Source organism: Eumetopias jubatus, unplaced genomic scaffold, assembly GCF_037043125.1.
Source record: "Eumetopias jubatus isolate StellerSeaLion01/CBP00866 unplaced genomic scaffold, mEumJub1_p1.0 scaffold_15, whole genome shotgun sequence".
In the NCBI taxonomy this organism is placed as follows: domain Eukaryota; kingdom Metazoa; phylum Chordata; class Mammalia; order Carnivora; family Otariidae; genus Eumetopias; species Eumetopias jubatus.
Genome location: NW_028274821.1, coordinates 1,767,669 through 1,785,590, shown reverse-complemented (window position 1 = coordinate 1,785,590; position 17,922 = coordinate 1,767,669). Strand labels below are relative to the sequence as shown.

Sequence of the window (17,922 nt, the reverse complement as noted above, 5' to 3'; positions counted from 1 at the left end):
AAAATACACCCAAAATCTAGTGTGTGGCACTGATCTATGTACCATCCTGATCATATTTGATCATATTCTGTTTGTTTTGTTCTGTTTTTGTTTCTTTTTCTTTTTCTTTTTTCTTTCTTTCCCTTTACCCCTGGTTTCAGGTCTTTTCTGATTTCTTTAGAGTATATTTTCTGGGGACATTGTTACTCTGTTAGCATTTTGTTCTCTCATTCATCTATTCTTCTCTGGACAAAATGACAAGACGGAAAAAATCACCTCAACAAAAAAAACAAGAGGTAGTACCGTCTGCCAGGGACCTACTCAATACGGACATTAGGCCGATGTCCGACCTAGAGTTCAGAATCATTATTTTAAAATACTAGCTGGGCTTGAAAAAAGCATGGAAGTTATTAGAGAAACCCTTTCTGGAGAAACAAAAGAACTAAAATCTAACCAAGTCGAAATCAAAAAGGCTATTAATGAGGTGCAATAAAAAATGGGGGCACTAGCTGCTAGGATAAATGAGGCAGAAGAGAGAATCAGCGATATAGAAGGCCAAATGATGGAAAATAAAGAAGCTGAGAAAAAGAGAGATAAACAACTACTGGATCACGAGGGCAGAATTCGAGAGATAAGCAATACCATAAGATGAAACAATATTAGAATAATTGGGATCCCAGGAGAAGAAGAAAGAGAGAGAGGGGCAGAAGGTATATTGGAGAAAATTATAGCAGAGGGAATAGATGCCTGTTTCCTTCCCCTAATTAAGGGAAGGAAACAGGCATCTAAATCCAGGAGGCACAGAGAACCCCTCTCGAAATCAATAAAAATAGGTCAACACCACTACATCTAATAGTAAAACTTACGAGTCTCAGAGACAAAGAAAATCCTGAAAGCAGCTCAGGAGAAGAGATATGAACCCTACAATGGTAGAAACATTAGATTGGCAACAGACCTATCCACAGAGACCTGGGAGGCCAGAAAGGGCAAGCATGATATATTCAGAGCACTAAACGAGAAAAATATGCAGCCAAGAATACTATATCCAGCTAGGCTGTCATTGAAAATAGAAGGAGAGATAAAAAGCTTCCAGGACAAACAAAAACTAAAGGAATTTGCAAACACGAAACCAGCCCTCCAAGAAATATTGAAAGGGGTCCTCTAAGCAAAGAGAGAGCCTAAAAGCAGCAAAGATCAGAAAGGAACACAGACAACATACAGTAACAGTCACCTTACAGGCAATACAATGGCACTAAATTCATACCTTTCAATAGTTACCCTGAATGTAAATGGGCTCAATGCCCCAGTCAAAAGACACAGGCTATCAGATTGGATTAAAAAACAAGACCCATCGATACGCTGTCTGCAAGAGACTCATTTTAGACCCAAAGACACCCCCAGATTGAAAGTGAGGGGGTGGAAAACCATTTACCATGCTAATGGACACCAAAAGAAAGCCGGGGTGGCAATCCTTATATCAGACAAATTAGATTTTAAAACAAAGACTGTAATAAGAGATGAGGAAGGACACTATATCCTACTTAAAGGGTCTATCCAACAAGAAGATCTAACAATTGTAAATATCTATGCCCCTAACGTGGGAGCAGCCAATTATATAAGGCAATTAATAACAAAAGCAAAGAAACACATTGACAACAATACAATAATAGTGGGGGACTTTAACACCCCCCTGACTGAAATGGACAGATCATCTAAGCAAAAGATCAACAAGGAAATAAAGACTTTAAATGACACACTGGACCAAATGGACTTCACAGACATATTCAGAACATTCCATCCCAAAGCAACGGAATACACATTCTTCTCTAGTACCCATGGAACATTCTCTAGAATAGATCACATCCTAGGTTGCAAATCAGGTCTCAAACCAGTACGAAAAGATTGGGATCATTCCCTGCATATTTTCAGACCACAATGCTTTGAAACTAGAACTCAATCACAAGAGGAAAGTCGGAAAGAACTCAAACACATGGAGGCTAAAGAGCATCCTACGGGTGCCTGGGTGGCTCACTTGGTTGAGCGACTGCCTTCGGCTCAGGCCGTGATCCTGGAGTCCTGGGATTGAGTCCCATGTTGGGCTCCCCACTCAGCGGGGACTCTGCTTCTCCCTCTGACCCTCTCCCCTCTCATGCTCTCTCTCACTCTCTCTCTCTCAAATAAATAAATAGAATCTTTAAAAATTTTTAAAAAATAAACAGCATCCTACTAAAGAAGGAATGGGTCAACCAGGAAATTAAAGAAGAATTTAAAAAATTCATGGAAACCAATGAAAATGAAACCAAAACTGTTCAAAATCTTTGAGATGCAGCAAAGGCAGTCCTAAGAGGAAAGTATATAGCAATACAAGCCATTCTCAAGAAATAAGAAAGGTCTCAAATACACAACCTAACCCTACACCTAAAGGAGCTAGAGAAATAACAGCAAATAAAGCCTAAACCCAGCAGAAGAGAAATAATAAAGATCAGAGCAGAAATCAATGAAATAGAAACCAAAAGAACAGTAGAACAGATCAACGAAACTAGGAGCTGGTTCTTTGAAAGAATTAACAAGATTGATAAACCCCTGGCCAGACTGATCAAAAAGAAAAGAGAAATAACCCAAATCAACAAAATCATGAATGAAAGAGGAGAGATCACAAACCAACACCAAAGAAATAGAAACAATTAGAAGAATATATTATGAGCAACTCTATGCCAGCAAATTAGATAACCTGGAAGAAATGGATGCATTCCTAGAGATTTATCAACTACCAAAACTGAACCAGGAAGAAATAGAAATCCTGAACAGACCTATAACCACTAAGGAAATTGAAGCAGTCATCAAAAATCTCCCAACAAACAAAAGCCCAGGGCCAGATGGCTTCCCAGGGGAATTCTACCAAACATTTAAAGAAGAATTAATTCCTATTATTCTGAAACTATTCCAAAAAATAGAAATGGAAGGAAAACTTCCAAACTCGTTTTATGAGGCCACCATTACCTTGATCCCAAAACCAGCAGACCAATATCCTTGATGAACATGGATGCAAAAATTCTCACCAAAATACTAGCCAGTAGGATCCAACAGTACATTAAAAGGATTATCCACCATGATCAAGTGGGATTTATCCCTGGGCTGCAAGACTGGTTCAACATCCGCAAATCAATCAACATGATACAATACATTAACGAAAGAACAAGAATCATATGATCCTCTCAATAGATGCAGAAAAAGCATTTGACAAAGTACAGCATCCTTTCTTGATCAAAACTCTTCAGAGTATAGGGATAGAGGGCACATACCTCAATATCATAAAAGCCATCTAGGAAAAACCTACAGCGAATATCATTCTCAATGGGGAAAAACTGAGAGCTTTTCCCCTAAGGTCAGGAACACGGCAGGGATGTCCACTCTCACCACTGCTATTCAACATATTATTAGAAGTCCTAGCCACAGCAATCAGACAACAAAAAGAAATCAAAGGCATCCAAATCAGCAAAGAGGAAGTCAAACTCTCATTCTTTGCAGATGATATGATACTGTATGTGGAAAACCCAAAAGACTCCACCCCAAAACTGCTAGAACTCATACAGCAATTCAGTAAAGTGGCAGGATATAAAATCAATGCACAGAAATCAGTGGCATTCCTATACACCACCACCAAGACAGAAGAGAGAGAAATTAAGGAGTCGATCCCATTTACAGTTGTACCCAAAACCGTAAGATACCAAGGAATCAATCTAACCAAAGAGGCAAAGGATCTGTACTCAGAAAACTATAAAATACTCATGAAAGAAATTGAGGAAGACACAAAAAAATGGAAAAACATTCCATGCTCATGGATTGGAAGAACAAACATTGTGAAGATGTCAATGCTACCTAGAGCAATCTACACATTCAATGCAATCCCCATCAAAATACCATCCACTTTTTTCAAAGAAATGGAACAAATAATCCTAAAATTTGTATGGAACCAGAAAAGACCCCGAATAACCAGAGGAATGTTGAAAAAGAAAAGCAAAGCTGGCAGCATCACAATTCTGGATTTCCAGCTCTATTACAAAGCTGTCATCATCAAGACAGTATGGTGCACAAAAACAGACACATAGATCAATGGAAGAGAATAGAGAGCCCAGAAATGGACCCTCAACTCTATGGTCAACTAATCTTTAACAAAACAGGAAAGAATGTCCAATGGAAAAAAGACAGTCTCTTCAACAAATGGTGTTAGGAAAATTGGACAGCCACATGCAGAAGAATGAAACTGGACCATTTCCTTACACCACACACAAAAATAGACTCCAAATGGTTGAAAGACCTAAATGTTAGACAGGAGTCCATCAAAATCCTAAAGGAGAACACAGGCAGCAACCTCTTCGACCTCAGCCGCAGCAACTTCTTCCTAGAAACATTGCCAAAGGCAGGGGAAGCAAGGGCAAAAATGAACTATTGGGATTTCATCAAAATAAAAAGCTTTTGCACAGCAAAAGAAACAGTCCACAAAACCAAGACAACCGACAGAATGGGAGAAAATATTTTCAAATGACATCAGATAAAGGGCTAGTATCCAAAATCTATAAAGAACTTATCAAACTCAACACCCAAAGAACAAATGATCCAATCAAGAAATGGGCAGAAGACATGAACAGACTTTTTTCCAAAGAAGAAATCCAAAATGCCAACAGAAACATGGAAAAGTGCTCAACATTGCTCAGCATCAGGGAAATCCAAATCAAAACCTCAATGAGATACCTCACACCAGTCAGAACGGCTAAAATTAACAAGTCAGGAAACGACAGATGTTGGTGGGGATGTGGAGAAATGGGAACCCTCCTACACTGTTGGTGGGAATGCAAGCTGGTGCAGCCACTCTGGAAAACAGTATGGAGGTTCTTCAAAAAGTTGAAAATAGAGGTACCATACGACCCAGCAATTGCACTCCTGGGTATTTATCCCAAAGATACAAAGGTAGGGATCCGAAGGGGTATGTGCACCCTGATGTTTATAGCAGCAATGTCCACAATAGCCAAACTGTGGAAAGAGCCAAGATGTCCATCGACAGATGAATGGATAAAGAAGATGTGGTATATATACACAATGGAATATTATGCAGCCATCAAAAGGAATGAGAGCTTGCCATTTGCAGCGATGTGGATGGAACTGGAGGGTGTTATGCTGAGTGAAATAAGTCAGAGAAAGACATGGATCATATGACCTCACTGATATGAGGAATTCTTAATCTCAGGAAACAAACTGAGGGTTGCTGGAGTGGGGGTGGGGGGTGGGAGGGATGGGGTGGCTGGGTGATTGACATTGGGGAGGGTATGTGCCATGGTGAGTGCTGTGAATTGTGCAAGACTGCTGAATCACAGATCTGTACCTCTGAAACAAATAATGCAATATATGTTAAGAAAAAAAAAAAAGAAGATAGCAGGAGGGGAAGAATGAAGGTGGGGAAACTGGAGGGGGAGACAAACCATGAGAGACGATGGACTCTGAAAAACAAACTGAGGGTTCTAGAGGGGAGGGGGTGGGGGGATGGGTTAGCCTGGTGATGGGTATTAAAGAGGGCATGTTCTGCGTGGAGTACTGGGTGTTATGCACAAACAATGAATCATGGAACACTACATCAAGAACTAATGATGTAATGTATGGTGATTAACATAACAATAAAAAATTTAAAGAGTAAAATAGATTAAATAGTATCAAAAATATGAAACAGAGAGGGATAAATCTGACAAGACATGTGTAAGACCTGTGTACTAAAAATTATAAAACAAGGCTGACAAAAAGAAGTCCCATAAAAATGGAGACATATACTGTATTCACATGTTGAGTAATAAGTATTAATTACATGTAAATTATCACAAGATGAGGTAGATTTAACTCAATGCAAATCAAAATCCCAGTAGGCTTTCTTTTTTGTGAAAATTGCTGACTCTAAAATCCATATGGAAATGCAAAGAATCTAGAATAATAAAAACAAATTGAAAAGGGAAAAAATGTTGATTTATACTGAGCTCCGGACTTATAAGGCTACATTAATTCAAGACTATGTAGTAGTGGCATCAAGACAGACAGAGAAAGGAGTGGGGGGAAAAAGTCCAGGGATGCCTGGGTAGCTTAGTCATTTAAGTGTCCCATTCTTTTTTTGTTTTTGTTTTTTTAAGACTTTATTTATTTATTTGACAGAGAGACACAGTGAGAGAGGGAATACAAACAGTGGCAGTGGGAGAGGGAGAAGCAGGCTCCCTGCTGAACAGGGAGCCCGATGCGGGGCTTGATCCCAGGACCCTGGGATCATGACCTGAGCCGAAGGCAGATGCTTAAGACTGAGCCACCGAGGCACCCCTAAGTGTCCAATTCTTGATCTCAGCTCAGGTCTTGATTTCAGGGTTGTGAATTCAAGCCCCATATTGCGTTCCACAATGGGCATGGAGCCAATTTAAAAAAGAGAGAGTCCAAATATAGACCCCATATACATCTGGTCAACTAATTTACCACAAGGGTAAACAGGCAATTCAGTAAAGAATAGGTTGCCTTTTCAATAAACGGTGCTGGAAAATTTGAGCATCTGTATGCAAAAACAAACAAATATACTTAAATCCAGAGCCGGTACTAAGTATAAAAATTTACTCAAAATAGATTATAGAGGTAAATATAAAACAAAAATTATAACACTTCTAAAAGAAAAAAATATATGAAAGTCTGTTTCAACTTAGGTCAAAGATTTCTTAAATACACTACCAAAAGTACAATTCATTAGATAAAAAACTGAATATTAGCTTTCATCAAAATTAAGAATTCCTCTTTGAAAGACACTATTAAAAGAATGGGGGGGAGGAAACAATGGCGGAGGAGTAGGGGACCCTATTCCAACTGGTCTCCAAAATTGAGCTGGATATCTACCAGACCACTCTGAACACCTACGAAATCAGCCTGAGATGTAAGAAGATATATCTGGATCTCTATAAACAGAATATCGCAGGGGGGTGTTTTTGAGGCATGAAGTGGGAAGTCATGATTCTGCGGGCACATATCAGATGATAAACGGCAGGAGGAGGGAGCTGTGGGGACCCCACACCACCGGGAGGTGATAGCCTCCCGTGCTGGGGACAGGGCAGACTCGCAGATTGGCAGTGGCAGGGAAAGGACTTTGGGCAGACCCCCGGATTGAAACCCAGAGCAGCGGGGCCACACAGGCAAACTGGGGGCAGCTGGCGGTTTTAAAAGCACAAAGGGCAGAGACGTGCCCCAACCTGGAGGCGAGGACTGGGAGCGCTGCTGAGGGGCGCACAATCCAGGACGCTACAGTTTAGAGCAGCACAAACAGAAAAGGAGATAGTGTGGCCTGGAGAGCTCACTGAGGAACAGACTGTCATCTCTCTGCTCTGAGGCAGAGGGTTGGAAACGATCTCTTCTGCTCTCTCAGAAGAGATGTGGAAAGCCACCACGGAAAGCCTCCAAAGAACAAAAGTCCCAAAAAACTGGTTTTCACTGAGCCCATCACCTGCCACAGCAGGCAGGGCAACTCTGCCCAAAAAGGGTTGCCTGAGTAACAGCATGGCAGGCCCCTCCCCCAGAAGACAGGCTGAGAGAACAAGAGGCTGACAACCCTAAGGTCCCTATAAAACAGGTGCATCTTGCTTGGGTTGTGGTCAATAATTTGGACTCTGTACATTCCCTCAACCACCCCTCAAAAGAATGACTAGGAGGAGGAATCCCCAAAATAGAAAGGACTCAGAGACTCAGACCTCTGCCACAGATTTACAAAAGGATACAGATAGAATCAAGATGTCAGAGATGGAATTCAGGATAGCAATTCTGCAGACAATAGCAAGAATGCAGAAATCGATTAATGGCAACATAGAGTCTCTAAGGGCAGAAATGAAAGCTGAATTGGCAGAACCTAAACATGCTATCAATGAGATCCAATCTAAACTAGATAATCTAACAGCTAGGGTAAGCGAGGTAGAAGAAAGAATTAGTGATCTAGAAGACCAATTAAAAGAGAAGAAAGGAAGAGAGGCCAGGGAGAAACAACTCAAAATCCATGAAAATAGAATCAGAGAAGTAAGTGACACCATGGAACATTCCAATGTCAGAATTATTGGAATCCCTGACGGGGTGGAGAGAGAGAGAGAGAGGACTAGAAGATATATCTGAGCAAATCGTAGCTGAGAACTTCCCTAATCTGGGGAATGAAACATTCATGTCCTAGAGGCAGAGAGGACCCTTCCAAAGATCAAGGAAAACAGGCCTACACCCTGGCATGTAATAGTAAAACCTGCAAATCTTAGAACCAAGGAAGCCATCTTAAGGGCAGTTAGAAGGAAGAGATTCCTTACGTAGAGAGGGAGGAACATCAGAATAACGTCAGACCTATCCACAGAGACCTGGCAAGCCAGAAAGGCCTGGCAAGACATATTCAGGGTACTAAACGAGAAGAACATGCAGCCAAGAATACTTTATCTGGCAAGGCTGTCATTTAAAATGGATGGAGAGAGGCAGAGCTTCCAAGACCTGCAGAAACTGAAAGAATATGTGACCACTAAGCCGGCCCTGCAAGAAATATTAAGGGGGGGTTCTATAAAAGAAAGATCCGAAAAGTGATATACAACAAAAATATACAGGGACAATCTATAAAAACAAGGTCTTCACAGGCAACATGATGACAAATTCATATCTTTCAATAATCACTCTCAACGTGAACTGCCTAAATGCTCCCATAAAAGGGCACAGGGTTGCAGACTGGATAAAAAGACAGGACCCATCCATATGCTGTCTACAAGAGACTCATTTTGAACCTAAAGATACATCCAGACTGAAAGTGAAGGGATGGAGATCCATCTTCCATGCCAACGGACCTCAAGAGAAAGCTGGGGTAACAATTCTTATATTAGACAAATTAGATTTTAAGCTAAAGAGTGTAGTTAGAGACACAGAAGGACACTATATTGTTCTTAAAGGGTCTATCCATCAAGAAGATCTAACAACTGTAAATATCTATGCCCCCAACATGGGAGCAGCCATCTACATAAGCCAACTGTTAACCAAAATAAAGAGTCACATTGATAACAATACGTTAATTGTAGGAGACCTCAATACTCCACTCTCAGCAACAGACAGATCATCTAAGCAGAAAATCAACAAAGAAACGAGTTTTGAATGACACACTGGACCCAATGGACCTCACAGATATATACAGAACATTCCACTCTAAAACAACAGAATACTCATTCTTCTCGAGTGCGTATGGAACTTTCTCCAGAACAGACCACATACTGGGTCACAAATCTCAACCAATACCAAAAGACTGAGATTATTCCCTGCATTTTCTCAGGCCACAATGCTTTAAAACTGGAACTCAACCACAAGAAAAAATCTGGAAGAAATTCAAACACTTGGAAGCTAAAGACCACCCTGCTCAAGAATGTCTGGGTCAACCAGGAAATCAAAGAAGAACTTAAATAATTCATGCAAACCAACGAGAACGAAAATACATCGGTCCAAAACCTATGGGATACTGCAAAGGCGGTCCTAAGGGGGAAATACATAGCCATCCAAGCCTCACTCAAAAAAATAGAAAAATCCCGAATTCACCAACTAACTCTCCACCTTAAAGAACTAGAGAAAAAGCAACAAACGATGCCTAAGCCATGCATTAGAAGAGAAATAATTAAAATTAGAGCAGAGATCAATGAATTAGAAACAAAGATCAGATCAATGAAACTAGAAGTTGGTTCTTTGAAAGAATTAGTAAGATCGATAAACCACTGGCCAGACTCATCCAAGAGAAAAAAGGACCCAAATTAATAAAATTACGAATGAAAGGGGAGAGATCACGACTAACACCAAGGAAATAGAAACAATTATTAGAAATTCTTATCAACAACTATATGCCAATAAACTGAGCAATCTGGATGAAATGGAGGCCTTCTTGGAAACCTATAAGCTGCCAAGACTGAAACAGGAAGAAATTGACAACCTGAATAGGCCAATAACCAGTAACGAGATTGAAGCAGTGATCAAAAACCTCCCAAAAAACAAGAGTCCAGGGCCTGAGAGATTCCCTGGGGAACTCTACCAAACATTCAAAGAAGAAATAATACCTATTCTCCTGAAGCTGTTTTAAAAAACAGTAACAGAAGGAAACCTTCCAGACTCATTCGGTGAGGCCAGCATTACTTAATCCCCAAACCAGGCAAAGACCCCATCAAAAAGGAGAATTTCAGACCGATATCCCTGATGAATATGGATTCCAAAATCCTCAACAAAATCCTAGCTAATAGGGTCCAACAATACATTAAAAGGATCATCCACCATGACCAAGTGGGATTTATCCCCGGGATGCAAGGGTGGTTCAACATTCGCAAATCAGTCAATGTGATAGAACACATTAATGAGGACAGAGAAGAACCATATGGTCCTCTCAATAGATGCAGAAAATCATTTGACAAAATACAGCATCCTTTCCTGACTAAAACTCTTCAGAGTATAGGGATAGAGGGAACATTTCTCAAGTTCATAAAACCCAGCTATGAAGAACCCACAGCGAATATCATCCTCAATGGGGAAAAGATGAGAGCCTTTCCCTTAAGATCAGGAACACATCAAGGATGCCCACTCTCACCACTGTTGTTCAACATAGTACTAGAAGTCCTAGCAACAGCAATCAGACAACAAAAAGAAATAAAAGGTATTCAGATTGGCCTTTGCCAAACTCTCTCTCTTCGCAGATGACATGATACTTGAGGTGGAAAACCCAAAAGACTCCACCCCCAAATTACTAGAACTCATACAGCAATTCAGTAATGTGGCAGGATACAAAATCAATGCACAGAAGTCAGTCGCTTTTTTATACAGTAACAATGCAACTGTAGAAAGAGAAATTAGAGAAACGATTCCATTTACAATAGCACCAAAAACCATGAGATAACCTGGGAATAAACCTTACCAAAGAGGTTAGGATCTATACTCTAGGAAATACAGAGCACTCATGAAAGAAACTGAAGAAGACACAAAAAGATGGAAAAATATTCCATGCTCATGGATCAGAAGAATAAACATTGTTAAAATGTCTATGCTACCCAGAGCAATCTATACCTTTAATACCATCCCGATCAAAATTACAATGACATTTTTCAAAGTGCTGAAACAAACAATCCTAAAATTTGTATGGAATCAGAAAAGACCCCGAATTGCCAAGGAAATCCTGAAAAAGTAAAAGCTGGAGGCATGACCTTGCCCGATTTCAAGCTATATTACAAAACAGTGATCACCAAGACAGCATGGTACTGGCACAAAAACAGACATATACACAATGGAACATAATAGAGAGCCTAGATATGGACCCTCAATTCCATGGTCAGATAATCTTCGACAAAGCAGGAAAAAATATGCAATGGAAAAAAGTCTCTTCAATAAACAGTGCTGGGAAAATTGGACAGCTATATATAGAAGAATAAAGCTCGACCATTCTCTAACACCATACACAAAGATAAGCTCAAAATGGACGAAAGACCTCAATGTGAGACAGGAATCCATCAAAATCCTAGAGGAGAACATAGGCAGTAACCTCTTTGACATCGCCCACAGCAACTTCTTTCAAAATTCATCTCCAAAGATTAGTGAAACAAAAGCAAAAATGAACTTTTGGAACTTCATCAAGATAAAAAGCTTCTGCAAAGCAAAGGAAACCATCAACAAAACAAATTGGCAATGCACAGAATGGAAGAAGATATTTGCAAATGACACCTCAGATAAAGGGCTGGTATCCAAGATCTATAAAAAATTTCTCAAACGCAACACCGAAAAAACAAAAAGTCAAGTCAAAAAATGGGCAGAAGACATGAACAGACACTTCTCCGAAGAAGACATACAAATGGCTAACAGACACATGAAAAAAATGTTCATCATCATTAGTCATCAGGGAAATTCAAATCCAAACCACACTGAGATACCACCTTACACCAGTTAGAGTGGCAAAAACTGACAAGGCAAGAAACAACAGAAGTTGGTGAGGTTGTGGAGAAAGGGGAACCCTCTTACACTGCTGGTGGGAATGCAAGTTGGTACAGCCACTTTGGAAAACAGGGTGGAGGTGCCTCAAAAAATTAAATATAGAGCCACCCTATGACCCAGCAATTGCAGTACTAGGTATTTACCCCATAGACACAGATGTAGTGAAAAGAAGGGCCATATGCACCCCAATGTTCATAGCAGGAATGTCCACAGTGGCCAAACTGTGGAAAGAGTCAAGATGCCTTTCTACAGATGAACGGATAAAGAAGATGTGGTCCATGTATACAATGGAATATTACTCAGTCATCAGAAAGGATGAATACCCAACTTTTACATCAACATGGATGGGACTGTAGGAGATGATGCTAAGTGAAATAAGTCAAGCAGAGAAAGTCAATTATCATATGGTTTCACTTATCTGTGAAACATAAGGAACAGCATGGAGGACATTAGGAGAAGGAAGGGAAAAATGAAGGGGGGGAAATCGGAGGGAGAGATGAACCGTGAGAGACTATGGACTCTGAGAAACAAACAGGGTTTTAGAGGCGACAGGGGTGGAGGAATGGGTTAGCCTGGTGATGGGTATTAAGGAGGGTACGTACTGCATGGAGCACTGGGTGTTATACGAAAACAATGAATCGTGGATCAGTACATCAAAAACTAATGATGTATTGTATGGTGACTAACATAACGTCATAAAAAAAAAAAACAAACCAAATTGTTACATAGGCAAATGATTCAAGAATACATTTCTCCAAAGATATATACAGATGCTAAAAAGCCCATGAAAAGATTCTCAACATCATCAATCACTAGGTAAATGTCAAGGAAAACACAGATGCCACTACACAGCTATGTGAATGCCCAAAATTAAAGTAACAATACCAAGTTTTGAAAAAGATGTGGAGCATCTGGAACCCTCATACCCTGCTGGTGGGAATGTGAATGGTATAGCCAGTTTGGAAAACAGTTTTTGAGTTCTGTAAAAAGCTAAATATACACTGTATCCTACAACCCAGCCTTTCCAGTCCTAAGTATTTATCCAAAAGTAATGAAAGACTTGTCATGAGTGTTCACACTTATTTTACTTGTATTTGTCAAAACTGGAGACTACTCAAATGTCTTTCAATAGATGAATTGTTAAATTGTGGTATCTATATAATGGAATACTATTCAGCAATAAAAAGAAATGAACTATGATATACACCACATTATGGATGAAATTCAAAATAACTACGTTGAGTGAAAGAATCTGGTATATATTCTGTATTGTTCAATTTATATTAATTCTAGAAAATGTGAACAAATCTATAATGATAGAAAGCAGATCAGTGGTTACCTGGGTATAGGGAGGAGGAGGAGAGGCGCGTAAGACAGGGACGGACAGGAGACAGGGATTATAATAAGGCACAAGGAAACTTCGGGGTTACAGGTATGCTTGGTATTTGGATTGTGGCAATGGTTTCATAGTGGTGTACATATATCAAAACTTTATACATTTTATGCTTTAAATATGTGTAGTCTAGGGGTGCCTGGGTGGCTTAGTTAAGCGTCTGCCTTTGGCTCAGGTCATGATCCCAAGGTCCTGGGACAAGCCCCACATCAGGCTCCCTGCTCAGCGGGGAGTCTGCTGCTCTCTCTGCCCCCCTTCACCCCTGTTCATGTTCACTCTCTCTCGTTCTCTCTTTCTCTCAAATAAATATGTGTAGTCTATTATATTTTGATAATATATCTCATAATTATCCCTTAACTATTACACTGTAATACCTTATACCATATTTTTATGTTACACCATAATTATAGCTCATATAATAGTTCCCCTTAAAGACAAAAGCACTGAGTTAGGTATAAAGCACAAGTCCAGATACATGGTTGTATTTAGAAACAAAATAAAATGCCAGGAATGTTAAAAATAAAAGAATAAAAAAGATAAATCAGGAAAAAAAATTTTGTATTCTTACCTCTAGACATTCACATAAAATTAATTCCCATTGCATTAAAGATGTGAATGTTCCCTGAATTTATATGGAATTTCTACAATCAGTAACAGAAACAACCCAAATGAAAAGCAGGGCAACTCTTTGAACAGGCAAATCACCAAAGAGTTAATACCAATGGCCAAACAACATAGGAAAAGATACTCCTGCTCCCTGAAAAGCAAAGCCCCTCTGAGGTTTCACTGCAAAGGGAAGAGATGAGTGGAAAACGAGGTACGACAATACCTAGTATTGGTGAGGATGTGGAACAAGAACCTCTAGGCTACCCGTGCCTAACGACCAGCTACTGTGCTCCTAGGTATGCATCCTGGAGAAACTTGCCCTTGTTTCCACGGAAGTAACAAGAATATATAGTGGCATCATTTAATAACCAAAAATTGGAAATAAATGTCCAAAAGAAGGGAACTGATAATTCAACTGCATTGAAATAGAAATATTCATATAATGGAATCAGTATAAGTTTTTAAAAGTATAAACTAAATCTACACATTTTAACATGATTCTCACATAAAGTCGGTAAAAAAGCATTTTCCAGAAGGATGTGTACATTACAATACTATATACAAGGAAATTTATAAACATGCAAAACAACACTATATGGTTGAAGGAACCATCGGATGGGAAAAAAGGATGGAGGCACAATGAGAATAAGCTAATGCAGAAGCTGGATTCTCGGGTACGGTGGGGAAGCAGGACACACCAGGGAAGGGGCAGGGACTGTTTTCTGGTCTTAGGTCTGTTTCTTAGACCACAGGGAAGGTACACAACAGGCACTCATCATACAGTTCTACACATCCTGTTGTAATCTTAAATAATTCATCATAAAAGAAACAAGGTTATGGGGATTTATGGGGTAGAACCGCTGCACTAAGAAGTTACCAGGTTAAGAACAGAAACTGGACAGTGTCTCTCAAGGGCAGCGGACTTAGTCTCCGAGGGCAAATGCTATGCAGAATATGAGGCCAACCAACAAAAGCCCAAGAACAGGGAGATCAGAGAACTAGAAAAGGTGCTGGAAAAGAGATACCAGTGGAGAGTGGAATGAGGCTGCCAGGGAAGCCCTCTCTGGGTGAGCGGGATGGCATGGAAGGAAGGCCTGGAGAAAAGCCCTCCCAGAAGTTCATGGGCTCTCCTTCCTCATCTGCTGAGCGCCTCACTGCCCAGTCTCCTCGTCTGCCCACTGCTTCCCACTCACCTGGACAAAGGTCCGGAAGACATTCACTCTCCTCTCTCCAGGGCTCATCCCCTTGCTCCAGCTGTGTGATGAGTTTGGGTTTGGAAAAGGCAATTCCTACTCACAGGGAAAGAAACCAAGGGGACCCTGGGTTAGTGGTTTAAGAGGCTGTGGCAGAACTCAGTCAACAGGCGAATGCAATAACCCACAAGGGGGCAGGGAAGCAGGGGGGTGCGCAAAGGCTGAGTGCTGAGAAATGATGACTAAAGCAAGGGGGGAATCCCGGATCTAAAGGCAGTACACTAATTCTCCTCTGCGGTTAAGTGCATACTAGTATTCCCACATTTGAGGTAAAACCACTTTGGAGGAGGGACCCAGCCTCAGAAAAGGCCTGGCAATTCAGTGTCAGACCCTCCCAAATACACCTTCACTCTTTCAGCTCTACAGAATCCACACATTCTCTGGGGATATAGAGAAAATACTATTTTTCTTTCTGAGCCAAAAGCATGGTGGCTGTTACATAAAATCTTAAGGTGCCCACAGGCAGTCTGACACCTGAGACAAGCCGTCCTTACCCAGTGACACCAAGTGGCTGTAGTTCTCCAGCATTACATCCCGATACAGGGTCCTCTGAGCAGGACTCAGTAACTTCCACTCCTTCTGAGTGAAGGCCACAGCCACGTCCCTGAAGGCCATTAATGCCTGAAACACAAACACATTCCGGTTCACCCAGAAGCCAGCCACATGCACTAGTCAACCTAACCTAAGCCACTAACCAGGGCCAAATCAGGAAGAATGCTGGTGTGGGGCACTCTGGTGAGATTCACGGATCCTGCTTTTAACCCAAACTCTAGTGCCATGTGTTCAAGACTATTAATCCCCTTTTCACATTGCTCATGGGTCTAATTGGCGGTCCTCTCCTTTCTTCTCTTGATCTTATGTCTATGATGCTGTCAAAAACACAGTTTTGATTACCTATAGAGTAAGTCTTGAAATCAGCTAGACCGATTCCTCCCACATTATTGTTCATTTTAAAGGTTATTTTAGCTATTCTAAGACATGTCCTTTCCATATAAATTTTAGAATCTTTATATCTAACAAAAAAACCTTGTTGGAATTTTGATAAGATTTGCATTAAACCTTTATATCAATTTGAGGAGACCTAACATCTTTACTATGTTGACTCTTCAAATCCACGAACATGGTATGTCTCTCCATTTACTGAGATGTTCTCTAATTTCTTTCATCAGCATTTTGTGGTTTTCAGCATACAAATCCATGTATGTTTGGGCACCTGGGTGGCTCAGTAGTTTAAGCGACTGCCTTCAGCTCAGGTCATGATCCTGAAGTCCTGGGATCGAGTCCCGCATTGGGCTCCCTGCTCAGCGGGGAATCTGCTTCTCCCTCTGACCCTCTCCCCTCTCGTGCTCTATCTCATTCTCTCAAATAAATAAAATCTTTAAAAAAAAAAATCCATATTTTTTTTTTAGATTGACACCTAAGAACTTCTTTAAGTACTTCTAATGGTATTATATTTTTAATTTCAGCGATACTGTGTTCATTGCTAGGACATAGAGATACAACTGTCTCTATGTTTACCTTAATCCTGCAGCCTGGCTGAACTCACTTAGTTCTATGATTTTTTTCCCTCCTAGATTCCTTGAGATTTTCTACATAGACAAGCATGGCATCTGCATATAGGAACAGATTTATTTCTTCCCTTATATAAATCTGTATGCTTTCTCTTTCCTCTTCTTGCTTTATTACATTACTTCTAGCATACTAAAGAATGAGTGGTGAAAGCAGACATCCTTGCTTTATTCTTCACATAGGAGGAAAGTGTTATGTCTCACAGCATTAAGAATACTATTCCACAATGAGATGCCGTGCCATACCCACTGGGATAGGTATTACCAAAGGAAAGGGAAAGAACAAGTTCTGGCAGGGTGTGGGGAGACACTGGAACCTTTGTGCATTTTTGGTGGGAAATGTAAAATGGTGTTGTTTCTGTGGAAGAGTCCAGCAGCTCCTCAAACATTAAACGTACAGCTGACCCTATGACCCAGCAATTCCACTCCCAGCTATATCTACCACTTTATACTTGTACACCAAAGTCCTTAATGGCATTATTCACAATAGCTCAAATGTCCCTCAACAGATAAAAGAAAATGTGCTATATGCATACAGTAGCATATATTCAGCCATAAAAAGCAAGGAAATTCTGATATATTCTACATCGAGAATTAGCCTTGAAAATATTATCTAATTGAAATATGCCAGTCACAGGACAAAGAGTGTTTGATTTCACTTATAGCTGGTACACAGACCTTAGAGACAAAGTAAAACAGAGGTTACCAAGAGTTGGGAGGAGTGGGGAATGAGTCAGTTTTTAATGGACAGAGTTCCAGTTTGCAAAGATGAAACAGTGCTGGAGATGGAAGATGGGGACGGTTTCACAACAGTGTGATTATTACCACTGAAGTGTACATTTAAAATTGGTTAAAACAGTAAATTTTATGTTATGTATACATCAACAATAAAAAAAAAATGTTAGATAAGTGGCCAAGAAAGGTCTTACTGAGGAAAAAAAAATGTTAGATATAGATTTTTTTTGGTAGATGTCCCTACTCAAATAGAGTTCCCCTGAATTCCTTTTGTTCTAAGACTTTTTTTTTTCCACCATGGTTATTGAATTCTCTGAAATAAATGCTTTTATTACATCAAATGATACAATCATGTGGTTTTTCT

The 17,922-nt window shown here is 40.2% G+C and overlaps 1 protein-coding gene across 4 annotated transcripts in view; it reads right to left on the bottom strand.

Annotated features, from left to right (window-relative positions):
• The window catches only part of ZNF169 (zinc finger protein 169), a 72,938-nt gene that overhangs the window by 28,774 nt on the left and 26,242 nt on the right, over window positions 1-17,922 (bottom strand). For 3 of the 4 annotated variants that reach the window (XM_028093065.1, XM_028093066.1, XM_028093067.2), the window contains 2 exons: window positions 15,750-15,876; window positions 15,196-15,291 (listed from right to left, as the gene is read on the bottom strand). In XM_028093065.1, coding sequence (XP_027948866.1) covers window positions 15,196-15,291; window positions 15,750-15,876 — 223 coding nt within the window. Of the gene's footprint in view, window positions 1-15,195; window positions 15,292-15,749; window positions 15,877-17,922 lie in introns of those variants that run through there. The other variant, XM_028093068.1, reaches the window with a different exon arrangement.